The 26564-nt window shown below is 44.6% G+C and overlaps 2 protein-coding genes across 7 annotated transcripts in view; one reads left to right on the forward strand and one right to left on the reverse strand.

Annotated features, from left to right (window-relative positions):
- Nucleotides 1-3816, reverse strand: part of ARHGAP17 (Rho GTPase activating protein 17) — a 47586-nt gene extending 43770 nt beyond the window's left edge. For all 6 annotated transcript variants that reach the window (XM_074919826.1, XM_074919821.1, XM_074919822.1 and 3 more), the window contains exon 1: nucleotides 3672-3816. In XM_074919826.1, coding sequence (XP_074775927.1) covers nucleotides 3672-3724 — 53 coding nt within the window. In that variant the 5' untranslated portion in view covers nucleotides 3725-3816. The remainder of the gene's footprint in view (nucleotides 1-3671) is intronic.
- Nucleotides 3817-4276: 460 nt separating this feature from the next.
- Nucleotides 4277-24928, forward strand: LCMT1 (leucine carboxyl methyltransferase 1). The gene is made up of 11 exons (XM_074919638.1): nucleotides 4277-4448; nucleotides 5710-5801; nucleotides 6410-6531; nucleotides 7960-8036; nucleotides 8689-8750; nucleotides 16694-16796; nucleotides 18687-18807; nucleotides 19589-19690; nucleotides 20118-20209; nucleotides 22200-22297; nucleotides 24012-24928. Exons 1-11 carry the CDS (start codon nucleotides 4351-4353, stop codon nucleotides 24032-24034), a joined length of 990 nt encoding a protein of 329 aa, XP_074775739.1. The 5' UTR covers nucleotides 4277-4350; the 3' UTR covers nucleotides 24035-24928.
- The last annotated feature ends 1636 nt before the right edge of the window (nucleotides 24929-26564 follow it).

Consider the following 26564-nt stretch of genomic DNA (forward strand, 5'->3'; position numbering starts at 1 on the left):
AAAAAACCTTGGAATGAGTAAACAGAAAAGCAGAAGATGCCCCTAACTCACGCACCACCACAGAAAGCAGCAGCCAAAGATCACCCTAGGGAGCAGCAGATTACAGGGAAGGGCAGACATCCCGGAGAGGGGAACGAGGAGCAGGTAGCCCACACGACGGCCCCGAGTGTCCTGGGCGAGCCAGTCGGGGTGGGGGGACATCGCCCCGCAGCACCGATGCCCAAACTGCTCCTCCAGATACGGCTTCTCTTGTGGGGTGGCTTATTCACCTGCTGGGTCTGCCAGCGGCATACGGGGGCTTGAAATCCTGAACACTGCTCCTCTGCAAGGCACTGACATAACCACAAGAGTCCTTTTAAGATCGGATTTATCTCCTCACTCTGTCCAAGCATAAGAGGTAATAAAGGAGTTACACCAACGGACTAGAGAGCCATCTCAGAAAGCTGCGGGCTGCCGCCGCACCAGATGGGAAGCACACTGCAACTTTTTTTCTTTTTCTTTTTTCTTCAGTGTTATAAAATTGAAATGGTTCACTCCCGGTTCTGGTACCCAGTGCCAAAAACACTTCCCTCTGCTAATACTGCCTGTAGGATCCTGCTGAATGAGGACTGTCACATCTCCCACGTCTTCCCCGAGTTCTACAGCGCTTATCAAAACCACAAAGGCAGCGCTGCCCGAAATTTGAAAACCTCAGCCCCGATATGTGCAAATGAAACCAATCACAAATCTTTCACTACTGATTTTACTTTGGGAAAGGAAGAGCCTGGTGACTCTCTGAATGTCTGACTAGTCCATGAAATAGAGGGAGGCTAGTAATATTAAATATTCACCAATTATTTTTAATAGCACATTTGACACCTCTTAAAACAAAAGGTTAACTATTATTAAAACTGTGAAACGACCCATTTCTCTCTCTTTGTACATCTCTGTACACCAACTGGTCTAATCACGCTTGATTTCTTGATGCAGTGTTGCACGGCTGAGACATCCCTCTCGCCTCCTCAGCTGGAGGAGGAGATGCAGAAGCATTTCCAGAAATTATCTCTGACTATCAAATCAAAGTCTTCACTAGACTGTGGGCTTTGACAGGCCTCAAAAGCAGTTACTATTTAAAATGCTGTTTGTATCTAAGTGAACATCTAATACAAACGATGAAATTCAACCTTAGAGACAACGGGAGATCTTGAAAGTCAGATAAAAGCACTGAGATGACGAACCAAAAAAAATTAAAGAAAAACAGGTCTGAGGAAAAACAGTGCTTGGTTGTGCACATGAATGCACTGCACTCTGGGAAGTGTAAAAATATCTTCCCTGAGTTTCCACTGTTATAGCTGCTACACATACAGGTGACCATACATTGCAAAAGCCAACACAAACCTCCCAAGCTTTGTTTCTTTCCCTCCCACCCCCAAATCGCATCCAAAAGCCAAGTCTCCTGAGTTCCATTAGAATTAATGCAGATTTACAGTGATGAAAATTATTTCAATCACATAAGCATTACTCTTTTAACTTGAAAAGCCACAAATATCAAGGTCAGCAACCGAAGAGTAAGTACCACCTTGTGCTAACAAGACTACACAGACCCCTAGAAGAGGCAAATTGGTTCATTCAAAGCACTTACAAACACGAGGACATAATTTATATGTGAAAAAGGCAACAAGCACTGGTCAAAACTTTACAATTACCCTCACTCTTCAGAGTCCTCTCACCTCTAGTCAATGAACAGTTTGTTTGTTCTTTGATAAAGAATCCATACAACTTTATTATACCAGTTTTTTATTAAAAATCACCCTATCAGCAAAGACAGAACCAATAAGGATGTGCTTGTATTTAATATTGACTAAATGAGGTAAGCGAGAAATGGTGTTTAATTTAAACTAACTCTTAAGTTTAGAAAAACAAATGCATCAGTGTCATTTCAAGTAAGTTTTTAATGAAAACCAATTACAGGTACTTGTCTATATTTTAATGGAACTAGAAAACTTCACCATCCTAGGCCCAGGCTGCAAAGGCACCAGCAGACTACCTGGCGAAATCTGAGCAATAATCATGCACGCAGACAACCACACCCTGAGAAACTCCGTTGTGAAACAACCGATAGCCACAGCTTCCACCAGGCTTCAGCTGCGTGTAGTCAAAGGTCATTACAGACCTCCCAACCCATACACGACTATAAACAGTTCCTCAGATTTAATTCTGATTTTCCCCTTGAGGTAGAAAGCAGCCTGAGATGTTTATCCTACTCAGAACACAGATTACTTGAAATTCCACTTGGGATTTGGAGCTGTGGACCCAACACATGCAAAAAGGGAATGCCAATAATCTCACCAACAATATAAAAAAAAAAATCCATTAGTTTATATGAAACGAGAATGAAAGGACACAAGGTTGGTTTGGAATTTATGCTCTCTTTTTAGAGCAAAACAAACACCCTATTAAAAATCTACTATTTAGCCATTATTAGCTGACACACTTGACCTGTTTTATATGCATGTAGGCCTCCAAAAAACAAACACTGTGTTAAATGAGTTATTGGAGCTGAGGCCATGGAAGTATAAACTCAGATAGCATGAAAGTTTACACTTCCAGTGTAAGCGCATAACTTTCAGGTTAAGTTTTGCCTGAAAGCAGAGAGGACTTTCTAGAGGGAAAATTGCAGAACTCTACTAGAAACACAGTACAGTTACATTTGCATTTTTAGCACAGGGGAAGAGCTGCAGGCGGACGCTCCTGTGTCTGTGCACAGATTTCTTTCCACAGAATCAGGCTAAAGACCTTCCAAGACTCTGACAGCTGGAAACTGGCAGCAATCGCACCTATGAGACTTCTGCTATTTTTGTTAAAATTAAGTCATAGAGGATGCACTCCCCGAAGTCTTCTTGCATGTGAAAAAGGGTGAGAAATAGATCAAACAACTCAATATTAACACAGTGGCAAAGGAAACGAAAGTCACAAACCCCCAGACAGGAAGCGCACAATGCAAATAGCTCTGCGGGGTTCAGGGGCCAAGGCGACCCCCTGAGGAGCCCCCCCTCAACCCCTTTCGCTTCCCCTGCCCCCCGGTGCCGACACTCCCCCGCCGCAGAGGGCTCTCTGCTGTCGGTCCTCACGGCCCCGACCATGACACAAACCCCAAACACCGGCTGCACCAACGTGCGACCCCCGGGCCGCGCATGAAGCGGCGTTTCAGGGGACCCCCCCCCAAAGCTCCCACCGGGGCTCTGCCTCCCTCGCTGCCGGAGCAACCCTCGGAGCTGGCAGGTGAGGCGGAGCCCGCGGGGGCAGCGGAGACCGACGGACCGACACCGCTTCCCAGCGGGCCCCCACGCCCACTCCCTGCTCCAAAACGGAGCAACTCTTGTTGCTGCTTTTTTTTTTTTTTTAACATTTTCCAAGCAACAGAGGCCTCCGCCGCCTCCCCTCCCCGTCCCGCCGGTTTCTTTCTGAGTTGACAGAACTTTTTCCTCCCTAAAAGGCCCCGCTCAGAAGCGGTGCGGGAAGCCCCGCCGTGCACGCTCCCCTCTCCGACGCGCGGCCCAGACTGCGGATAGCCCCCACCCGCTCCCCGCCGCCGGCTTCGCACGGAGAAACGGCGCGGAGCCGCCGCCAGAGCCCCGCCGGTGCCCCAGCCCAGACGGGCAGGGCCACGGGAGCCCGGCCCCGCCACCCACCTGCCGACGGTCTGGTTGGCCAGCTGCTTCATGCGGTTGAACTGCTTCTTCATGGCGGCGGCCGTTCCCCCGGCCTCCCGCCGGGCACCCGCTGCTCCGCCGGCCCGGCCTCCCGCCGCCGCCTCCTCCCCGCTCCCCGCGGCGCCGCCGGCCCCGCCCACACCGGAACCCACCGCCACTTCCGGCCCCGCCCAACGCATCACGTGTTCACGAGGAACAGCCGGGTCTCCGGGAGGGGCGGGGCAACCGGGAACCCGGATGTCCCGCCCGGAGCCCGGATGTCAGCGCTCCGCAGCGCGAGGGCGGCTCCTCCGCCCGCCGCTCTCTCGGCAGCGGCAGCCGGGACGGGCCCGGTGCGCGGCGGCCCCCCCCTCCCCTAGCGGACAGCCCCGGGGCCCGCGCGCCCCCCGCGTTATGGCCGAGCATCCCACAAGACTACCGCTCCCGGCGTCCCTTGCGCTACAGCCACCGTTTCCTGGGCGGGGCGCTGCAGCTCACGCTCTCTCATTGGGCGCTGTGGGAACGGGCGAGGCCGTGGGCCAATCGCTGCCGATCTCCGACGGGCCGCCTTGCGGAGACCGCCCAATGAGAGGCGGCGGGGGGCGGGCCGCAGGGGCGGTGGCGGCAGCGGCGGGCGGCCGAGCCTCGCGCGCTCCCCGGGCCCGGCCCTCACCGCTCCATGGCGGCCGCTGCCCGCGACCCCCTCTCCGCCCCCGGCCTCGACGAGGCGGACGAGGCGGTCCGGGGCACGTGCGAGGACGCGTCCGTTTGCAAACGGTAGCGGCTCCCGGGGGGGTGGGGAGGGGCGAGCCGGGCCGGGCCCCTCCGGTGTTACCCCTGGTGTTACCCCCGCCGTCCGTCCCGCCGTGTCCCCCCCCCACCGGACCGCAGCCCCGGGGCTGTGCTGGCGGGGGTGAGGGCGGGCGGGGCGGCGGCGAAGTACGGAGCGGCCGCCGGGGAGCTGGGAGGGAGGAGCAGGGAGGGAGCCACGGCATTTCCCCGGTGCCGCCCCGCGGGAGGCTGCTGCCGTGCCCGGTGGTGCCGAGGTTCTCTGTCCGCACCGGGGCCGAGGGCGGCGGCAAGGGCCGGCTGCCCGGGGAGGCGCCCCTGAAGCTGTGTAGCCGTGCAGCTAGCGAAGCTGTGTTGGGCAGAGTAAACTTCAAAGCACGGTCCGAGTTCCCGGGGGAGAGGGCGGGCGTTTGCCCTGAAGGCGCTTTTCACGCGGAGCCGGAGGTTCAGCCCTCGGCTTGCCTTGCTCCTGTTGTTCAACCCCTGCCCCGTTTTCGGTTTAGAGTTTGTTTATCAAGCAGCCTACGGCGATCGCTGGAGTTACGCTGGCTAACAGTGGGGATCTGAAACATCAGTGATGTTCGAGATCCCAGGAAAAAAAGAATTGATACTTTTCAGAGTTCTTTTCCTCACCTCTGGAGGATGGGTGATGAGTTTTGTTGTCCCGTTGTGCGCGAGTGTGAATTTAACTTCTGCTCTTGCTGGCTTTTTGTTCCAACCTCTTGTTATTGGTGTAGCAGCAAGTTGTTGGGTGGCTGAGTTTGAGAGTTTACCTTTTCAAATCCGTTGTGAAACTCGTAAGTTCTACTAGACTACAATAGCACTGTTGTCTGTGTGGAAGTGATGGGTAGAAGCTCTGGAATAAGAGCAAACAGCTCAGAGCATGTTGTGTAGCAGTAAAGCGCCCTTTGTGCGTGGTCTAAGGAACTTCAGACAGAATTCCTGTTTGCTGGGTCCTCAAGCAGAAAATATTTGAGACTAGGGTCTTGCAGAAGTTCATCAAATAGCGCAGAGGCTATTAAAAAGATGCTTGCTTAATATGGCAACAGCCAAAATTTTTAACTAGGCTTTATGTAACTTCTTAATTTAAAAAGTTCCACACATTCAACAGATTTTTGTAAACTGTGTCTGCATGTATACACCCAGCTCAGAGAGTGACCTTTTAGCCTGTGTGTCTTCTAGAGGAAATCTTGGCGGCCTTATTTCATAATTCTTTTTTTTTTTTTTTTTTTTTTTCTCTGCTGGACAGGTTTGCTGTAAGTGTTGGTTACTGGAAGGACCCTTACATCCAGTATTTTGTGAGACAAGCCAAAGAAAGAAAAGCACCTGAAATCAATAGAGGCAAGTTGGCATGTGACTGTGAGTGCAAACGTGTTCTGAATTGGTCTTGAAGAGCACCTCGTGAAACCTCTGTATACCGGGTGTTACGGAGTGCAGCAAATATGTAAAAGGATGAGACAAGTTTTCTTCACAGTAATAATTCTGTACTGTAGTTGGCCTTTTAAATATTATTCTTTGAATCAAAACTCTTATCCTTTGCTTTCTGTGTTCTGAGTGGAATGTCTCTGTGTGTCTTGGCGTGCAGCAATCAATACAAACCAATCAAAAATGTTGATTTGACCCAGGGCAGCAGGGTGGGTATGTCAGCTCTGGTCTCTGCTCAGTTTGAGGTGAAACTTGACTAAAACTTTAATTTACCAAAGGAATCCTGTTTTATCAGTGCATCAGACTTTGTCAGTAATGAAAAAAACACCCCAAACCAAAGACCCTTAGGTATTTTTTTAAAAGTGCATTGATATTCCTAATAATTCTACTTCATTTTTCTTCCTAAGAAACACCATTTTTTTAAATAGATAGTTTATAAAGTTACCTAAAAATCTTAATGATCGTTAAACAGCAAGTATTATATGAAAATAATAATTTAAAAATCCTCTTTTTTTTGTTAACAGGCTATTATGCTCGTGTTCATGGAGTCAGTTATTTGATTAAAGCTTTTCTAAAGAAGACAGAATGCAACTGCCAAATTGTTAATCTTGGTGCTGGCATGGATACCCTGTTCTGGAGATTAAAGGTAATGACAGCCGAGAGTGACAAACTTGGCTGGAGGCAGAGGTTTGTGAGTGCTGCAGCAGAGTGCCCTGCGTGGTCTGCCTCACTTCTCAGCTTCCTTACAATTAGTTTAGGTGCCTTCAAACCTCAGTGCGCGGGGCGGGGGCTGCGGTGTTCACCGGTTTTTACCAAAAAGCCTGTGACAGGGAGCTGACCTCTAGTGGACTTCCAGGAGTAGAGCTTGAACTCCACGTTGTGCTGTCCTCTTTAAGCGTTAAGGCTTCCCTTTATTTAATCCTGTATTAAAACAGGAATCAGATACCACAGCACAGAATTGTACAGACTCTATTCATCTGAATTATTTATATAAATGTGAGTTTTATATATAAATATATACATCTGTTTATATGTATGCATGTGATTCACAAAAATTCAGATTATTCAGATATTATATGATAGTATCATTCTGAGTGAACACACTTCCAAGTCATCTTGTCTTCTCATTAGCATTTTCATTTGTAAATTTGGTTTCTGGAAGAAAGGCCGGGGAGGCCAGTTGTGTTTTGCTTGGTCACAATTCGTTGTATTTCAGTCAGTGGAAGGGAAAAAATGAAATTTTATGACATGTGAAGTTTTCTTCTTACCGGCGTTCCTATGAAAGCTGTGTTAATATACAGTTTTATTAACTTTCTTGTAACAGTGATTTTAAAAGCTAAATTGGGGCCTGTAATTCCAATTCTTTGTCCTTGCAAAGAGCAGGTGTGGTACAACTAACGGACAGAAGATGGGACCCAGTTAAGCGAGTGCTTCAGTGTTCTGACTCCTGATTTCATCTACTGTTCAGAAATTCATGAGGTTGCCAAGCTAGAACTAGTGCTACATCTCCATCACAAAAGGATTGCTGCATAGGGAGAAACTTGGTACTGCTTATCTCTTAGGGTGTCAGATGGTGACAACATGAAGTGAAGAGGTTTTCCCCTTTTTTGTGGTAGAGGAACACTGATGTGCTTGTAGTCTGGCTGTGGGTTTGGGGACAGATTGTGGAATGTGGTCGCTTTCTCTGTGAACCTGTTCAAAATGTTCCAGATTCCTTGCTTAGAAGAATACTCTGAAGATGCACACTAAATGTCCTAAGAGTTTCCTGGTGCTGTGTTCTTCTAGATCCTGATAATATTTTGTTGGAATACATGTTTCAGTGATCTGGAGTCCAGGATTGCTGCATTACATAAAATGTTAAATAGTTTCCTTAATGCTTAGAGGACATTCTGATGTCTCCCAAGTGTTTTTGTTGGTTTGGGGTTTTTTTTAAGCTGTAGGACATTAAGTTACACTACTGTTACGAATGACAGTGTAAACTAAACCAAAACTGTTTAGGACTTAAGGTTATATCTTGTCATGTGTCTGCAAAGTTTGAATGTTGCTAATTCTATGGTCTTACTCCAATTCTCAGGATGAAAATCTTCTCCCTAGAAAATATTTTGAAGTGGATTTTCCAATGATAGTTGCAAGAAAAATACACAATATCAAGTAAGTATAGTGCCTGTGTGTGTTTAGCTGCGTGAGACTGAATGTAATTCAGCAAAATGCTATGAACTGCAAACTGCAATTATTTCATCTCTCTTCCGAGAAACTCTTCATGCTCCGGGATTTAGAGTAAAGGTTTCATTATGCAGGCAAGTCATACATGTGATGGCACAGCCACTATTCCAAACTGCAGAAGTTCGTCTATGAAAGCTTTAGAGAGGCCAAGCAGACTTTAATTATGTAAAATATAATGGGCAGGGGAACCCTCGTGATGATTAGAGGCGATTAAGTCTTCTCTTACTGTTGAAGAAAGCAGTAAATTCCCAGGCTTGGGTGTTCAGTTAGAGAGGTAGGATGGCTGGTGCTATACGTGAGTGTTGTGTTCGATGATACGTTAAGGCTTATGGAGGATACCTGAGGAGAATGTCTGGATTTCTCTTCAGGTTGCCTCAAAACTTAAGAGTCATTGGGTATAAACTGCAACTTAGTACCAAGTCTAACTTGCAAACGTTTTTATTTCCAGTAGAGGGCAGAGGTATTCTCTCGTCTGTTTTTAATACACGCACACACACTTATATATTAAAAAAAAATAAATCGTAAGCACACTGTTAAACAAGCTTAACTGTTCAGAGATGCTTCTTCCTTCTTCCCACAGATCAAAACCTCCCCTGTCAAAACCAATTATGGAATCCCATTCAGGGGACTCTCTTCTAATAGGTGAGTCATCTTAAAAATAAGTCAGCAATGTACTGCAGCACTTTTAAAACTTTTCTGATCATTTTGTTCTGCTATGTGGGCAGACTTTTAATGTTTGAAATGCTGTTTGGACAGAGAATTGGGAGGGAAAAGAGGCTTTTTTTCTTCTCTTACAGACTCCTGCCCATTTGTTCTGTGTCATCTTAGAAACGTCTTCTCTTGAAGTGGTTTTATTCTGCCAGAAAGTTGTTGAGGGTTTTTTTTTTTTGTCTCATATGTAGCTCAAGTTATGCTGCTAGTCATATATACTGGATTAAAGTATCTGTTGAGTGTTTCCTTTGGTCTTCTTTCTGTCTCATTAAGAGCATGGGTCTTTACATTTAGCAGACTCTTAACAGAAGAATGCAGCCTGCAAAGACCATTCTCAGGAGCCGGTGCCATTTGTTACGTGTTAGTATTAAGAGAACATTAGGTTCAGGTGCTGGGGGGTTGTATTGTCTTGGCTTACAGCCTCATTATGTTTGTGTCAGGATTGTAATTCAAAAAGCTCTTTGCTTGTGGAAAAAAAGCCTGGGTTCTGTTGAGGAATGTTTTTTGTGCCCAAATAGCAGATACTGCACTATCGTGGCTGCTTTGGACCCTTTAGGAACAGTAATTATCTGCACCTACGATGCCAATTAATTTGTGTTAGCAGATAAAACAGAGCTAGCAGTGATGAGTGGTGGGATTACAGGTACAGGTGACTTTAATAAGCACAATTGCAGCTAAGGGTCTGGAGGGCCCTTCAGAGAGTGAGGGAGAGTCTAACTAGTGAGGAGGTGTGCTCGTGCTGCCGGTGGCAAGGTGTAGGTGCTTCACCCCAAGGCTCTTTTAGTGCTTTAACTCGGATCGGAGTACTGCCACACACTGAGTTGGTTGTGCATGTTGTGCACATTTTATTGCTGTATATTAGAGGGTCTTAACTCACCAACCTTTTAGATGTCATTCGAACGGTAGAGTTCTCCACTGTACGTTCAGGTCTTGAAAGATGAAAGCCCCATGCCCCATCTCAGAAAAAGGGCTCCCGAGCACCACTGTTTCAGCAAGGAGACTTCTTACTTCTCCTGTATACAGTGAGATATGCTGCATAAGCACTGTTAAAAAGGCACTAGCACAAGGTTGATCAGAAGGGTTTGATAGTATTTCTGTTACTGAACAGCTGTAGAGACACCTAGCAGAGCAAACCAACGGTGTATTGTAATCAGAAGCTACTAATAGCAAGTCACAGCAGTCAACAGCAATTAATGTGTCAGTGTCTGAATGTATTGGAGGGGCTTATTTCTCTAAAGCTGTTTTCCTTGTTCTTTCTCAGTGCTGGGTTTTAAATACTTTAAAGTAGCCATTTTACTATAACCCAGCTGATGTAGGCTCTACTACATCTTTGGGATGTAGCTTCATGTCCAGATAACTTGGAGGTGGTAGAAATCTGTTGTGGAATCCCAGTTTGAACTGGCACTCGATAACCACAGGTCAGTTTGAGTGAAACCTCTGTGGGGAGCTCTCCTTTAAGGACGTATTAATGCAACTGCTTCATGTGGAAGAGCCACCAGAAGAGGCTGTGGACTAAGTAGGCAAATCAAACTGTCAGATGAATAGAGATTTCTTACAGGTCTAAAGGAACTTGACAATGAATTCGCTCAGCTACTAACTGGTATATACCCTCTCATTTTAAAACTGTCTTAGTACCTGAGAACTGGAAGGTGGCGGCTGTGACTCAAATGGTCTCCAGGAGAAATCCAGGGAACTACAAGCCAGTAGGACTGATGTCTCTACTGGACAGATTAGTAGAAACTAACAGACAGACTTAGTGGAACACAGGAATAATATAATGTGTTGAGAAAGAGTCAACATGGCTTTTGTAAAGGTAAGTTACGCCTCACAAACCTATTGGAGTTCTCTGTAAGAGTCAACAGATATATTGGAAAAGGACATCCAGTTAATATCGTGCTTGAATCTAAAAAATGTGTTTTGACAGTGTCCCTTAGCAAAGTGTGCCAGAGAAATTGCACGGTTGTTGCGGGGGGAAGGAATGGGTCTCATATGGATGAGGAGCTGGGGATGGAGGGTAGGCATATGTTGTTAATTTTCATTATGGAGAGAGATGGGGATCTGTGCTTAAGGATATGTTGCTGTTCAACACTAAGAAATGATTGGGAAAATAGAGTGATTAGTAAGTGGCAGCTTGTTGGCAAGTCCAAACTTTTCAGAGTGGTAAAGAACTGTAGAAGAATCTTGTGAAATTAGTGACTTGATGATAAATTCAATGCGGATTAATATAAAGTGATGCACATGGGTGGAAAAAATAGTTTGTGCCTCACATGTAAATGATAGGCTGCTGGTTGATTATTGCTGCCTGCGAACAAGATCTGGGTATTATAATAAATAGATAGATGAAAACATTGACTCAGTAATGGTCCAGAAATCCAAATCACATTTAAGAGTTCTTAGAAAAAAGATAGATGCCAGTATTGTTGTACGTGTTTGCCCTCTTTTTGCCTTTTCCCTAGGTAGCTGCTGTTGGCATCTGTGAGAGGCAGGCTACCACACTAGGGGGACCTTTGGTCTGGCCTGGTGCAGCTGTTAGATTAATGTGGTGTCCTGGGAATACTGCCTGGCCTAGGGAGTGTAGTGGGGCATAACGAAGCTGCATTTCCAGGCAGGGAAATGTTACTTATTTCCGTGGGCTTTGGGGTGGGGATATGGTCCATGATTTTAGAACCTTGCAGAGAGAGGTTGTCGTGTGTGTGTGTGTCCCCTCGCCCCCAAATTAATTCCACACTGCTGTCGCATGTATACCAGGAAAAATTTGTTTAGGTGCTTCGGAATTTGATTTTTGAGTTGTTGTAATATCGACTGACATGATTCTTGTTCTCTTACTGCTTTTCTTCTCACGCTAAATGTTTTCATTTCGTGAAGCTAGTGCTAATAGACAGCTTTATCAGCTTCAGGCCAACATCTGCTTTCTCCTTGCCCTTTAGACAAAGCAATGACAGTATGGCTTGCGATTCAAGTATAGATATTTGTGGCCTCTGCCCTTGAATGCAGCAAGATGACACTTGTCAATTGAACAACTTTGTCGTTTCCTAGGGAATGTTAGATCTCCGGGGGAAAGCAGTGAATTTGTGCAGTAACTTGACATTCCTGTGGCATTATCAGGTTAAATTGTTCTCAAAGTTCAGTGGCGCTATCTGGTTTATGATGCAGTTGCCAGTGTTGGGAAGTTAGTACTCCACCTTTGCTGCCTTGCAAGTGCAAATTACACTTCAGTGAGCTATCACGTTTCATTGCCAGTCTTACATTTCTGCCCCTGTCTAGTCCAGCTTTGAGAGTTGATTATTTTAACTTCTTTTTCCCTTAATTTCCAAACTTGCTTGTGACGCAACGTGGATGTTGGGGCTGTTGCTGTCTTGGTGACTCGCGCGCCTTGCGTTGGGAATGATCCTGCTCTTGCAAGACAGACTAAATTTCTTTGTGTTTAGACACGTACCCTGTCCTGATGTAGTAAACAACCAACCTGAGTGAGACCAGGACTGTATCATGCCTTTGAGCCTGCAGAATAGCTTGTATGGGATGGTTGGTTGTAAAGCTGCCAGAGATACCTTAGGATAAAAATCCTAATGAAATCAGTTTGAGTCAATAGTATCCTGCATGCTGTTTCTTGGAAAACCTCCAAGAAATTGTTTCACTAATCTGAGAAGAGAGTAAGAAAAGAAAACTCTGCATTCTCGTAGGAGAGGAAACACTGTACTTCGTGTGCCTGTGATTCCACTTGAGCAGAGGGATTAAGGCAGTGGGTGAGTGCCTGAGGGCCACCCTAAAACAGCATTTACTTGCTGGTCGCGTGTTTCTGTAAAGACAAAAATTATTGCAGTGAGGTCAAAAGGCAACTATAAGCAACTTCTGCTACTATTCAGTCACTCCAATGTCTAAATTCAAACCACTTGTTACTTCTGTGCCAGAAGTCATGGAAAATACACCTACAGGTGGTCTGATCGGAGAGAAACGTTCTCCATTGCATTCTGTGTGGATAACAAGCGAGCACCTCGGCTGAGAGTCTGCGCTGGGTGGATGGGGTGGGCTGCAGTGCTGGGGCTCGCTTTCCTTCTCTCCCTCACTCTCCCCTCCCTTGTATTTCTCAAATGAAATCTGAATCTGGTGTTTCTCGAACCTTCCTTTCAGACATGTACAAGAGAGAAACTTTGTACAGAACTGAATGTGGTGAGTGTGAGCATCACAAAGAAAACCATAAGGTAGTTCCGTGCTCTAGAAAAGAACACCAGGACCAAACAACTTTGCTAAAAGCCAACAGGAAGTATTGGTGCCTGGAGAGGAATTGGCGCTTGGAACGGGGGATTTTCAGTGGATCAAGCCATGAAATGTTGCTGGCTGTGCCAGCGTCAGGGCAGTTGGCCTCAGTCACATCGAGGTGGCCCTGTTTATTTGAAAACTGCCACCGACTTGCTCATTAGTGCAGCGTGGGGGGTGCTCTCAGCCAGCCAGGAGGGAGGGCAGCAGCACTCCTGGCAGTGGCAGGGAGCTGGTGGAGTGGGCAGGGCTCTCGTCTGTGGGGAGGTCATTGTGGCAGACACCTTCAGGAGAGTAAAAAAAAAAAAAAAAAGTAGTTTTTTTTAGCACACACACAAAAAAAAATCCATTAAAAGAAACTTCTTGTTCATAAGAAGAACTCAATGGAGACCATGTGACGCCACTACCAAGCGGAAACTTGCTTTTTCTTTTTCAGCTGCTCTGTAGATAGGCAGGCATTGTAAAATACATTTGCACCAACACTACTCAGTCAGGGTGGCAGCATGTTTGCAAATTTTCATACTTAAAGCATCAGACTCTGCAATAAAGTAGAAATTGGTGTCAGACGAGGACTAGCAGTACATTATCTTCTGGGGTGTTTATGGTCATACTTCGACTTTGAGCCTCCAGGCTGGGAACAATGGCAATTCCAGCTATCATCAGCTGCCATTGCCTCGCCGTGAGTGAGTGTCTGCCAGCTAAGTGTGAAGTGATGGAGCAGTTGTCAGTCTGATTTTAAAATCTCAAAGTTGTTTGCCTAGTTAAGTATGATCTCTTCATCCCTTTGACTTTATATATAAAAGAATTTTTTTAATGACATGTATAGGCCAAAGGTGGAAGCTAGGAGAAAATCTTACAAGGAAGTTTGGAAGAGGCTTAGCTTAAACTTTTTCCTCTTGCTTTTTTTCCTTTTGCCTCTCTTTGCATTTTAAAATTTTCTAGTGTAAATTACATATTTTCCCCTAAGATTTCCTTCAAGGTAAAAGTATTGCTCATAAATGTTGGAATGTAAGAATTATGGAGATATTTAATGAGGTGCTTTCAGACATATTTAAAATACAGGATTTTTAGCAATTGTATCAGCTCGTGTATAATGTGTGTGCAGCTCTGCCTCAGTACTATCTGTGGTTGTGTTTGCCAACAACCGTCAATGGAGAGTTGAGGGAAGTTGGCAGGAAAATGTGTGGAGGAACAAGTACATTCTGTTTGAATGGACCAGAGAAGGAGAACCAGGCAGTCTGGATACTGGAAATGGAAGTGAAGTGATTGCATTTGGAGTAAAAGGCTTTTGAAGAGGGGAAGACAATCCATTCCTCGTCGGCCACCTTGGCCTTTTGACGGTTTCTCCTGCGAGGGGTCCGGTATTAAGGCATTAAGGATACTTGGCTTTAATATTTCTGCTGAACCAAGTCACTCCTGAAAAAACTTGTCTCATGTTTCATGTTTTCTTTCCAGCAGTTGACTTCAAATAACCAGGCTATGGCTATATGGCTGTTTATTTTCACTTGGCCACAGCCCACATCTCCAGAAACAAGGGTCTGCTGGGCTGCACGGCTCAGCCCTGAGGATCGCCCCGGTCGCTTCCTCTGGCCATCCCCTCTCCCACCATGTCAGGGCATAACAGAAATTCTGTGGGGTTTATTCATGCATATACAGGCTTATTAAAAACAACGTTAGGAATTTTGATTGCTGAAATTTGAACCCTTTTGAAGGATGGTTTTCTAACCTGGAGTATAAGAGGTTTTGCTCTTTCCTGTTCTTCAGTGATAAAAATACTTGAATCAACATGGTGTGAGCAAGAGACATTTACTTCCACATCTGAAGTGTTTGTACTGCTTCTGTTACTGGATCACTTCATAATTGTTGTAGTTTATTTCTGGTTTTAATTAACGTACTAGTATGTCCAAGTCAATGAAGCTGGACAAGAAGATTGCACTAATTTCATACTAATTGTGGTGACTGACGCTTACCGTGCTGTATCTCCAGACAGCAAACCAATCGCTATATAAATACTTTCCTGTGTGTGGTGGGGGTTTTGTGTGGCTTTTTTTGATGCCATTATCATGGCCTTGATATAATAACTTAAATAGAAGGGTGTGGGAAGTCTTAAAGCTATTACAGAACATGCACATGGAAAAAAGCCTTGACTCAAAATGTTGAATCATTTTCTGCACAACTTTTTTTTTTTTCTTCTTTTTTCTTTTTTTTTTTTTTTTTTTCCCCCTGTAACTCTCTGCGCAAACTGTTCTGTTTCTGTATCTGTTAAATGTTGCTGGAAAGCCAGCTATTGTGACTTGCTGGTGCCATTTTCAAACAGTTGGTCACTTGAAAATTAAATGGAGGTACATCTTCCAGAGTGTTTGAAGCACTGCTTAATAAGATACCTTCTCCCCCCAGTTTTTTGTTTCCTCTCCCGAAATGGAAAACCCCTTTCATCCTGTCTCTTCAGCCACTTGGCTTCTCTTTCTCTCTTCACCTGGCTCTTGGCATCTGCTCTGGTGTTTGGTTCAGGAGCTGTGTGCAGCAGGGTCCTGCCTGGGGCTGTGCCAGCTGTGCTTGCGGATGCTGACTGACCCTTACAAAACCCCTTTAAACTCTCACTCTGGGGTTTTTTTTCTTCACCGTTTAGCTTTCTTATTTTTTACTGCATGCTCTGGCACACTCATATGGTAAGTTAGAGGGGCAAATTACGTGCTGTTCGGTCTTAATGACTTCACTCTGGTGAAGCTGAAGCTGAAAGAGCAATCTGATCTATTCCTGCAGAACTTTTACGTCTTTAAGTGGGTTTGCTGCTGCACTTGTGAAATGCTTTCTGAGGGGATTGGGCTCATCTAGTGGAATTGATTGCAACTGGTTGTCAGAATTATTGATAGCAGGATGCTCATGTTGCTGCTGGCTTCCTTACAGTCTTGCTAGTATGGCAGAGTGCCTTTTGACTTTAGTATTAGTTCTCCCTTCACGTTGGAAGGCATTTACAGGAGCTTGCTGCCTGTTGTATCCCAGGGTGAATATTTGTTTCTCAGAATACCTTTCCTAATTTGACTCTACCCTTAAACGCCATCACTAGGTCATACAAAAAGCCTAAATGATAACATTTTGGCCCCCAACTCTATGTCTGATACCCATATATATTATATAGCTATAGGTGTTGTTAATTTATCTAGCTATATCTGTTGTTGATATCTGGAACCTTCTTACTCTTAACTTAGTTTTCCAGAAATCGATGTACATGTTTTTTTAATGTAGTTCCTTATGTGCATACGTTGGGCTATCTGAAAAGACAGCAAACAAAACAAAACCCCCTGCCTTTAATCTTCACATTTTTCTTCTCTCTGCATTCCTCGAAACCATGGTAACGGATGGGATAACCGATCTGCATTAGAGTGGCTGCAGAGTGAGAGAGTAGGCTTGTTGCAGTCACCATCTGTAAACCACAATAATCAGGTATAAGGGAAATCAATGTTTTAAAAAGAAGAGTTTGCTGTTAATTGTTAGGTATAACAGATCAAACTTTGTCTTCAAATTCATACATTGCTGTGTGGTTTTTTTTTTTTTTAGTTTATAATTTCAGCATCCCTCTTATTTGTAACCGTTAGTCTCTCAAAATCTTAAACTTGCAGATTCTCACAGCCTAGAGTCCAGTCGATATTCCATAGTAGGAGCAGATCTCCGTTTCTCATCAGATCTGGAGGAAAAGCTAAAGAAACATAACCTGGATATACAGTAAGATTATTATTTTTCAGCTTTTTTTTTTTTTTTTTTTTTTTTTATGAGGGCTTGTGGAAGCATACTGGTAAGAGTAAAGTCAGGCTTGGGCATACAGTATCTGCATCCAGTGCTCATTATGCTATTTCCATGGTTACCTTTTCCTGAGCCCTTTGAGCAGAAGGAATTGTTCAGACACCTCATGCAGCCTCGCTGAGCCGAGCAGGCTGGCACTGCCGTGACTGCTTGGTAGTTCCAAGTCTGAAGCAAGGTTGTTCCTTGCGTAGTCTATTCTGCAGACCGTGTTTTTGTCCTTCCTGAGAAGATCAAACATTACAGAACTATTTCCTTCTTGATCTTAAAACGCTGGGGGGGATGAAGTATGGCTTTCTGTGGCCGTGTTTCTGGTGGTGGGTTCTCTCTGGGGTGTGTGATCCTTTCGCACAAGTTAAAGCTGTGGTTGCAGGGCAGGCAGCTGTAATTCCTTCTCGCTTTCACCCCCATCCCTTGCCCTGGAGGGGATGAGCTCCCGCAGCAGCCATTTTCTGCCTCGGAGCTCATAAGAGTTTTCTCTCTCTACTTCATGAATTTAACTCTTTAGAGATTTCTAAAAGAGTTGCCCCTTGCTTGAATTTGGTTGAAATCTAGTTAATAGAATCATAAGTTGTTCAAGGGGAATCTCTAAACTAGAGATGTATCAAAATGTCATAAATTGCTTGTTTTAAGAGCTGGTTCAGTTGCATTTAGTTTTGATGTTGACTGATGGGCAGTACCTAGATCGGTGAGCATCCTCCACCCCTGTTGTAAGGGCGGTACGAGTCAAGGTTTCTGGGAGCTTAGCTGGTAAAAGAAAGAATAATTCTGTCAATGTTAAATTATTTCAGAGTTTTATCTTTGTAATTATTTTCTATTGCCTCCACTTTAAACCCTTATTGTTCCCCAGACCTTTTGGTAAAGTGATTGCTGTGGAGTCCTTGGAGAACTTAACTCCGGAAGCTAATATCTGGGATTTTATTGTTCAAGCGTTAGGCTGGGGGGGGCAGGATTTAAGCTCTTAGTGGATGATGGACATACCTTTCAAATATAAGATATATAAATAGCGGCTATCTGCCTGGGTGGGAGAGAGCATATGGGTAAGCAGAATGCATCAAATTGCCATTTAAATCTTTACACTTCTATCTCCTGAAATCTTGCCTTGCTTGCCTACATTGCTGCTCCTTGTGGAATTTCTTCTGCTTCTAGTGACTTTTCTTTTTCCTGTTCATTCTAGCAATTAAAAGAAAACTCCGTAATTCTGAGGAAGATTACTTGTGCAGATGTCTATTTTTGGGTTTTTTGTGGATGGAGGGGGAAGAGGCAATGTGCAAACTATAGATTGCGTTTTGTTAGATAATAATATGTGAAGCTTATTTCACAGATGTTGAACAAATCTGTCTAATTAAAATTCTTCTTAGAACTTTTCTAAAGAGAAAACTTTATTTTAAATTTGTATTTTATTCCAAATTTTACTGGTCTCTAAAAGAGTGTGTATCGTGTATATAGGGTACAATTCTTCTGCAAAATTAATTTTAATATGCACTTCAGTTCACGCTACCACAGCTCAGAGAAGACTTAGAGAATCCGTGTTCTTCTGTGTTCATCGTGTGGCTGACTTAGGGGAGATTGTCTCCTAATATCTAGTTTGTATCCATGGGAGTCCCCTGCAGTTAATTTTCATCAATTGCCAGAAAACCCAGTTCTAGTCGGCTTGAAGAAGTGATTTCATTCCGTCTTAAATCTCTAGTTCACAAAAAGGGCAGCTCTTGTAAGAAATTTTGGGGATGTGAAATTACTTGCTTGCTAATAATTCTTTACACATTTTTTTTTTTCTTTTGCTAGAAATAGTTCTCTTGTTTTTTTGTTTTAAAGTTTGCCAACGCTTCTGGTAGCAGAGTGTGTGCTGGTTTACATGACACCGCAGCAATCTGCAAATCTTTTAAAGTGGGCAGCAAGCACCTTTCCAGTGGCGATGTTTATAAATTATGAGCAGGTAAAACAAAAATGGCATTTTTAAACCTGCTTTATTGTCATAGAAATTGCTCTCAAAAGTGGGAGTTGTGCTTGTAAAATAGTGGGCCATATTGTTTTGTAGAGACAGTGGTTTCTGCTGAATTTCTTCAGTATTGTCTTTTATCTTGTAGATCTGCTAGCTCATTGTAAAGAATATACAGCCCTTCTGAAGGACAGTTTCTAGGCTATGTTGAACCAAAATAACTGAGACTTAATCCATATGTGGAGAAAACCATAGAATATTGGTTTAAATAAAACAGAGGAAAAAGAAACAATGCTGAATGTTAGATGTGAGTGTATAACATTATGTAATTATCTCTCTGTTCTTTGGCAAAGTGGAACAAAAAATCACATCAGCATAAACTCAGCTTCTCAGGGTGGAACTAAAATGCTGCCTCGGGGGAACTAGGTGGCTCCAGGAATTAGTAACAGGATCTTCTGAGCTGTAAATCACTGCTGGAGGGCTGAACCAAGTTGCCAACAACTTAAAGCAGAGCCAGTTTTCAGTGCCCAGCCCCAGTGTCTGCAAAGGCAGCAGCGCTGTCACCACTGGAGGGGCACTCAGCTTGTAGGCGTGAGGTAGCCGAGGAGATGGTGGCAGTGGGAGATGAGACCTGGTGTAAGAATGTGAAGCTTGCTTTGATGTTATCCTGTACATTTTATGACGTAGACAATTCAAGAGTTTAACCAAGTTACTGCTTTTCACTGCGATTACGTTTTTTTCGGAAGGGGGAACACTTTTGTCTCATTCTCTACCTGAGGTGAATATGACGGACCGCTTTGGACAGATCATGATTGAGAACTTGCAGAGACGACAGTGTAACCTGGCTGGAGTGGAAGTTTGCAGATCCTTAGACTCTCAGGTAAAAGGGGCACAGAGCTCTGGGTGTGTTTGATATTAAACTTATTTAATCTGCCTGCAAGTTCTGCCTCTCTGTGTGCAGGGTAAGGCCCAGAGCAGTGACCAGAGCGGGTTTGGGGTGGGGCAGCTGCTGCCTGCTGAAACCCTTTCCTGTCTGTGGTGCCACGGGTCCCTGCTGTCAGTGCTGTGGGTGCTCGATGCCGCTTGGCTTCAGCAAAGTACAAAAACTGCGGTAGATCAGAGCACAGCTCCATCTGTCCCACGGTCCTCCCCGCGCAGGGGTTAGCAGCAGATGCTTAGAAAAGAGCGTAAGAGCTCTTCAAAGAACAGGTCAAGCAGATGGCCTACAAAATCCTTAGGGGGAAAAACCGTTCTCTGGTATTTTTCCTCAAGTCCTCTGAAAACTGCACTGCTTGTTTATTTTACAGAGGGAACGACTGCTGTTAAATGGCTGGGAAACTGCACGTGCCATTGATATGATGAAAGTGTACAGCTTTTTGCCACAGGCTGATGTCAAAAGGTATTGCTGATAGCTTGCTTGCGGCCAAAAGTCATCTTCAGATGCCATTTCCAGGGTAGCTCACACCAGTATCTAGTATGGGATCCTCTGATACAACAGGGAGGAGGCTGCCTGCAGTTGCCCGCTGGATAGACAGGACGTGTCTGAGGCTGGAGCTCTGCAGAGCCTCAAGGATAACGCCTGGAGCATTAATGATCCAGAGGGTTATTGCTGCCAGGAGTAGACAGGCAGTGGTGGTGTTTTATTTAGGTGTGACATAAAGCGTCTCATGACAGAAATTTGCAGATGGAAGATGCTGCGGAAATGCTGTGTTGAGTTTTTACAGTACCTAAGATGTTTCCTGTGAACATCCAGCCTCCACAACGCCAGTTGGGTCCTAAAATACACTCAGAACAGGCAGCTACTTCTCATGTCCCCAAGGGAGGTGACATCCAGGGGTTTGCTCCAGTCTTGTAGGCCTAGATCAGATTACTTATCAGTCTGCTTTTCTACTACAGTTGGGTGGAAAATGACCAGTTCTGATCTTCCTTGTTCCTTGACAGCATAATTAGGTAATGAGCCAAGGCAGGGCAGTAATTTAGTGTTATGGCCTATTGCACTATGCAAGCAAAGAGGGACAGAGAGGAGAGGTGTGCCCAACAGCGTGGGGTGACCATCTCTCAACAGATGGATGATGCTTTCCTTCATACCACCTTTAGGAGCCAGACTGCTGAGTCTGCAGGCAGAGCTTCGTGTGTAGAGGGTCTGACTAATGGCTGCTGGAACAGTCAGTAAGCTGCATGGATTTTGTTAAATTTTTTGCATTAAAGAAAAGCTAAAAAGGGGGAAACTGTTTTTAATGAGTAACTTCCTAGATATATAATACAAAGTGTGAATTGCTCTGAGTCATTCAATACCTATAGTTTGAATTAGCTGAACGAGTTACTTTGGTCAGAATAAGTATTTGCATATGGGGATTTCTCAAACCATAGAACGGAACAGGTGAGACTGAAAATCACAGGTTGTTTAAATAGTGCTGTGTGATTGTACCATATGGCACTTGTGGAGAGACATAGCTTGTACTTTTTTTACAGCATTTTTGACTACCTTAGATCTGTTCAGCTCCTTCCGCTTGTTCCAAATGCCAAGAAATAGGTTATGTAAACTCTGTCCTTTGGTATTAATGAGGCAAATAATGCTTTCTGTTTATAAAAATCCTCACAAAAGTGTCTTTCTGCAGCACTCGCACATCTGTGAGTGTACTTAGGAACTTTTGCCCCTCAGCCTCTTTTGATCCTCAGTAGCAGCCCTTCCAAATATTAAGCATGGAAAATAAACACTCTGATATTCGAGTAATCTAGAGTGAGAGAAAGGAATGTGCCAGGTTAAACTTTTTAAAACAAGCACAGCTTGGGAAAAGTTCTCCCATTTGTTTGGTGGAAGACATTCAAAGATCTTACTTTAAGAATCCTAGGTAGGAACCATTTTAGGAAAAAAATCCTCAGATCTTATATGTACCAGTTGGTTTGTGCTTCATCATGAGCTCATGTGGGAGAGTTGTTAGAAGCTGTACTGGTGTACCCATCACTCTTCCAAGACATAATGTGGACTTGTTGTGATTGTCTGGAGAAAATAGTATCTTCAACTGTTCACTGTAATCCTTTGGTAAAGATAAATCGCCTTCCGTTAGGCTGTGCTATTATGTCTGCTTAAATCCAGCAAGACCAGATACATGCAGTAAAAGGGGTTAGAAGAGAATTAAAGCTTTTTATGAGAAGTTACACAGAGTAGTCCTGGAACATGAAATTCCAGGGATGAGAGGTTGAAAACATCTTGCGGGTCACTTGTTTCATACATTGACAACAAAGAGTAGGAGTGGTGGTGGCATCTTCGTTATGGACAAACGCCTGTACTGATTTACTAGAAGGTAACTGTCTTACTGGCCGTAGAGAACATTAAAAACTATCCCGAGACTCCAGCTTGAATCACAGGTTTTATTTTATTCTTACAGAATAGAAGGACTTGAATTCCTAGATGAAAAGGAACTGTTTGAACAACTAATGCAGCACTACTGCATCTGCTGGGCTTCAAAGGACAGCAGTAACCTGGGTAATGTTCTGCACCCCCGGGGGTGGGGGTGACCCTGGGCGTCGGGATGGGACGCGGAGGCTGGGCCGGTGTACCCCAGGTGGAGGGTAGCAGTGTCCTGCGGCAGGACCGGGGTCTGCTCCTCGGGGCTGTGAACACCTCCCAGCGGGTGTATTGTGACTGTTTCTCCGCAGCCTTTTGGGGGTTTGTACCGGCATCTGAGTTGCCCCAAAGGAAGCCTGTCCAGTACAGGGGAGTTAGAATTTTTACACCGAAAGATGCCGTATGGGTTACTTTAAATAACTGCCTGCTTTATAGTATCAATGCTAATTGAAAGGTTTACAAATCCTATGCATGTAAAGTGCCATATGGGCACATGGTATATGAAATCACGGTGTCCTGACAACATAAAAATAAATTTGTATTACTTAGCCCAGTCTTCTGCACGGTCCCCATTTACATCTATCTGAGACTTAAGTTTTCCATGCTGCTTTCTCCTGGGGGAAGAAATTCCTTCTGAAGTTAATTCTTCTAAATGTTCCTTTTGTTGTTAAAATTCCATCTCTCCTAGACTAGAATATCTTTGAAACGGAGAGACCTGATCTGTGCTTTATGTAACATTATGTATGTTGCTGCTGCTTAAGAAATAAAAAAAAATAATATTGTGGTTCAGGTGAAGGATGGATGTCTACAGCCATTATTTGTCCAAATTAGAAAGACAACTGTCTTGCAGGGAGTTTATCTCTGCCTCTATCTGCAACTTCAGGGACTTTAAGTCTTCCCAGAAAACTTCTCTGCTTGCCAGTCTGTATCTTTTTCCTCCCCTTCTCTGCCCTTCCCTTACTCCTGACAAAGCAGTATTCGAGAACAAGTGTTATTTCCCGTTCCTTAGCAGATGTGAGGAGATACAATCTCTGCTGAAGCTGTGGAGCCAGACTTGAGTAGCAAAGCATCTGAAACAGCTGGTAAAACTAAACCTTCAGGAGCCTGTTGCTGCTGCTGTACCAGGCACTAGGCAGCGGTGGCTGCTGGCTCGCATCCTGCAGCTTCGACAGTTCCGAGCTGCAGAAGTGCACGTTTTCCTTTTGATTTTTTTTTTTATGGCTAAAAAGTGATGACTGTAATACAGAACTTATTTTGAGAGGAGCTAAGGGCAAAAAGGTCACCTATTCATAGTAGCCAGTATTCCTGGGATCTCTGGCATTATTCTTTGCTGTGATTAGAGAAGTATTTAGGACAGATTTGGGTGCTGAGGTTAAGTGATGCAGCATATTTTAGAAGACAAAAAAGACAAATCTCAAAGGAGATAATCAAGCATCTGATGCATGGATATGCTTTAATCTAAAGCAGTTTTTCTTTATCCGGTGTGAATTTACTGCCCTCATTAATGGTACTTCCCCCAGCTTTCTCTTTTTAGTTTTATGGGCAGACCTTAGGTTCAGCAGCAGCCTCTGTGTTGTTCCTTCTGCCTTCAGTTACTTCAGTACTCCTTCAGCTTGGCTTATTTAAATTAATTGCTACATCACAATCAAAAAAGGGTTAGAAAAGTACAGATCAACCTGCTTCCTAATTCCCTTTCCTCCCACCAAATCCTTTACATGTAAGTTTAAAAAAAAATAATAATAATTCTCAAAGCATCCTTCTTCCTGTGTCTAACTGCCCTAATGGTAGTGAAGTACAGGTAGTATAAGAATAAGCACTTGTTTCTCCCCCCACCCTCCTTCTTTTCAAACAGGTCTTGCAAACATCACGTTCTAATGCATTTGCTGGCGGGAAGCCGTGGGCCCAGCAGCCACAGGGACTGCCTTCCCCGTGAGACAGGATCACGGAAATGATGGGACTTTGCATGTGCCAACCTCAGTCTGTGCATCCGTGTAAGCGGTGCCGGTGCGGAAGGCGACGGGTGCTGCTGATGTCGACTGTCCTGTTGGCTTTTGGTAGTTCTAATGAATCTTTTTTGCCCGTTGTGAGCAATTGTTACGAGGCAAGACTTGCCTCCCATTCCCAGATATGTAATGACGGACTTTCATAAGATGTCAGTAATTCCTGTTCAAAAGCTTGCCTGCCTTAGTTTAAAACCGAAAGTAAAGTGTTCTTGGATTATATGACTTTCCTCTTTTGTCTTTTTGTGGATGTGTAAAGTGTATTTGTGACAGGAAGCTGGAAAAACAATGCTGGTGAGCTGCGTTGTTGGATATCTCTGCACGGCTGATCATGAAGGTTCAATTTTGTTAATTTTCATTCTGTTTAGGTTTAATTTTTATGAAGTGTCACCGTGTTAGCTTTCTCCAGGCTTTACTGTTGCTACACTGTACGAGGTCCTTCTTGTAGAGGAAGGGTGAAAGAAGAAGGGGAGCTGTGATTCTTGTGCAGTGATGCACCAGGAACTGGGTGATGTTAAGGTAGACTTTATTTAACTGGGAAGGGCTTAGCCTGGCAGTTCAGTGCTGGGGTGGTGAAGGTAAGAGAGAAATTAATCTAAATTTGCACTGCTTCTGGTAGTATCTTTACACCAGTTTCTCATTCTTCTTTCTTTCCCCTTAAAAGAAACAAAACAAAACCCCAACAGCAATGAAAGACCTTGCCCTGTTGTTTGAAATGGAACCTTGCAACCTTCCTATGAGAAAAATAATAAATGTTTAGTATTTATAATTTGCCTAGTGTCTTACTCTTCAGAAATTACCTTATTTATATTCGTTTCAGTGGCTACATTTTCCCTCTCTCCCCAAACGCCTTGCCAAGAGTGGGTTTTTAAGCAGTAGCAAGCGTAAGCAACCGTTTCCATACTGTACGTGTGAGAATACCTGGCTTTGGAAGTCGTTGAACATGGACTTGGACTGGGGATGTGGGGGAGGAGATTGTTGAGATACCAGGAAAAGTAAACAGTTCTTAGAAGTGACAGTCATAATTTCAGAGAAACAGGAGTAATAAAAAGCAATGGCCTTCCCTTCGCTGCCCTCCTCTCTCTCACTGATTCAGTCACTGGTAGCTACAGGCCACCTGCTGTTATGTCGGTGTCAAGCCGATTTCTTAAAGGACGAGGCACAGAAATGCAGTTTTTGGTTAATGCTCTGCTCGGCCTTTGCAAAGTGTTCGTGTAAACTCTGCCCCCGAAGGGAAGGGATGGACTGTGCGGTTATGAAAGGAGCTTATAACCTTTGCTTCCTAGATAACAATATCGATGGTATGTTTATGCCTGCACGTTTTAGATGTTTGGGCTTATCTGTACCCCTCTTCTACGAAGAGACATGTGTGAGCTGTGCCTGCCTTAGCGTTGACCCTTTCTCTCTGCAGATGCAGGAGACCAGAAGGACGCGTCTCATTTTTTCACCTTGCCATCCCAGCTCCTTCCTGGGCGCAGCTGTACCAGGGGCCGTGGGCTTTGCTGCCTGGACTGGGAGTGGACTCGCTGCTGAGCCGTTCTGCTGCGTGGGGACGGTTCGCCTGCTGCTTTCAACAGCCTGCACCTGCTGGGGTTTGCCTTCTGCTTTCACCCTCTTGTTACTTCCAGTTTTTGACTATTTTTCGTTCCCACTGTGCCATTGCTCTGTCTTACCCTCACGTGAACCCAAGGAGCTAAATTCAGTCAGACTCTGTGAATCTGTCTTACTTAGTCTCAGTCTTCCAAACTTACTGCCTAGCTAAACATAGTGTTTATGCCAGAGACCTGGAAGAAGATATCATCCTGCCTCCTTGCCCGTCTTCAGTGCACAGCTTCTCCTCGGTTAACCTGTGTAGCTGTGTAAGGGTAGATACTCAGCTGGCGTGAAGAGGAATAGCGGTGTGCAGCTACTTCTGGGTGTCTGCCCCTTCGGAAGGTCTGTGCCAGGAACACACCTCTGAAGGTCCAGAACCTTAGGTTTGAGTAAAGACAACTCTGATAACCTCCTGAAGAGTATCAGAGTCACAAGGGCAAAGTATTATATGGATAAAACCTTATTTGAAATTGCCAGTGCGAATTTGTGTTTGCGGTCCCTATTCAGAGCTTAAAAACTGAAAAGGTTCCTTATGGAAACACCTTCGTGTCCTCCCTCTGCTGTCCTGGTTTTGTTGAGGAGGCAGAGCCTGACAGCTTGAAAGGGCTTTAATGCGATGCTGACAAAATGACAAGGGTCTCTACCTAGGCTGGGACAGGGGCCAGAGAAAAGGTCAAAGAACTCCAGAATCTCAGTCGGTGCTGCTATATTTGCAGTGTTTTTTTCCTCCTCTTGCTGTCATTCTCTATCAGTTGGAAGAGCGGGTTTTTATTACGGCTGTGCTCTCCACAAAGCCAACCTACGCTGTGATG

The sequence above is a fragment of the Athene noctua genome, chromosome 15 (assembly GCF_965140245.1).
Source record: "Athene noctua chromosome 15, bAthNoc1.hap1.1, whole genome shotgun sequence".
Taxonomy (NCBI): domain Eukaryota; kingdom Metazoa; phylum Chordata; class Aves; order Strigiformes; family Strigidae; genus Athene; species Athene noctua.

Excerpts from the sequence above, each read along its gene's own strand:
- LCMT1 (XM_074919638.1), top strand. The coding sequence starts at position 4,351 with ATGGCGGCCGCTGCCCGCGACCCCCTCTCCGCCCCCGGCCTCGACGAG. Across the intron at positions 5,802-6,409 it reads AGCACCTGAAATCAATAGAG|GCTATTATGCTCGTGTTCAT; the intron begins GCAAGTTGGCAT and ends TTTTGTTAACAG. Across the intron at positions 18,808-19,588 it reads TGTTTATAAATTATGAGCAG|GTGAATATGACGGACCGCTT; the intron begins GTAAAACAAAAA and ends TCTCTACCTGAG.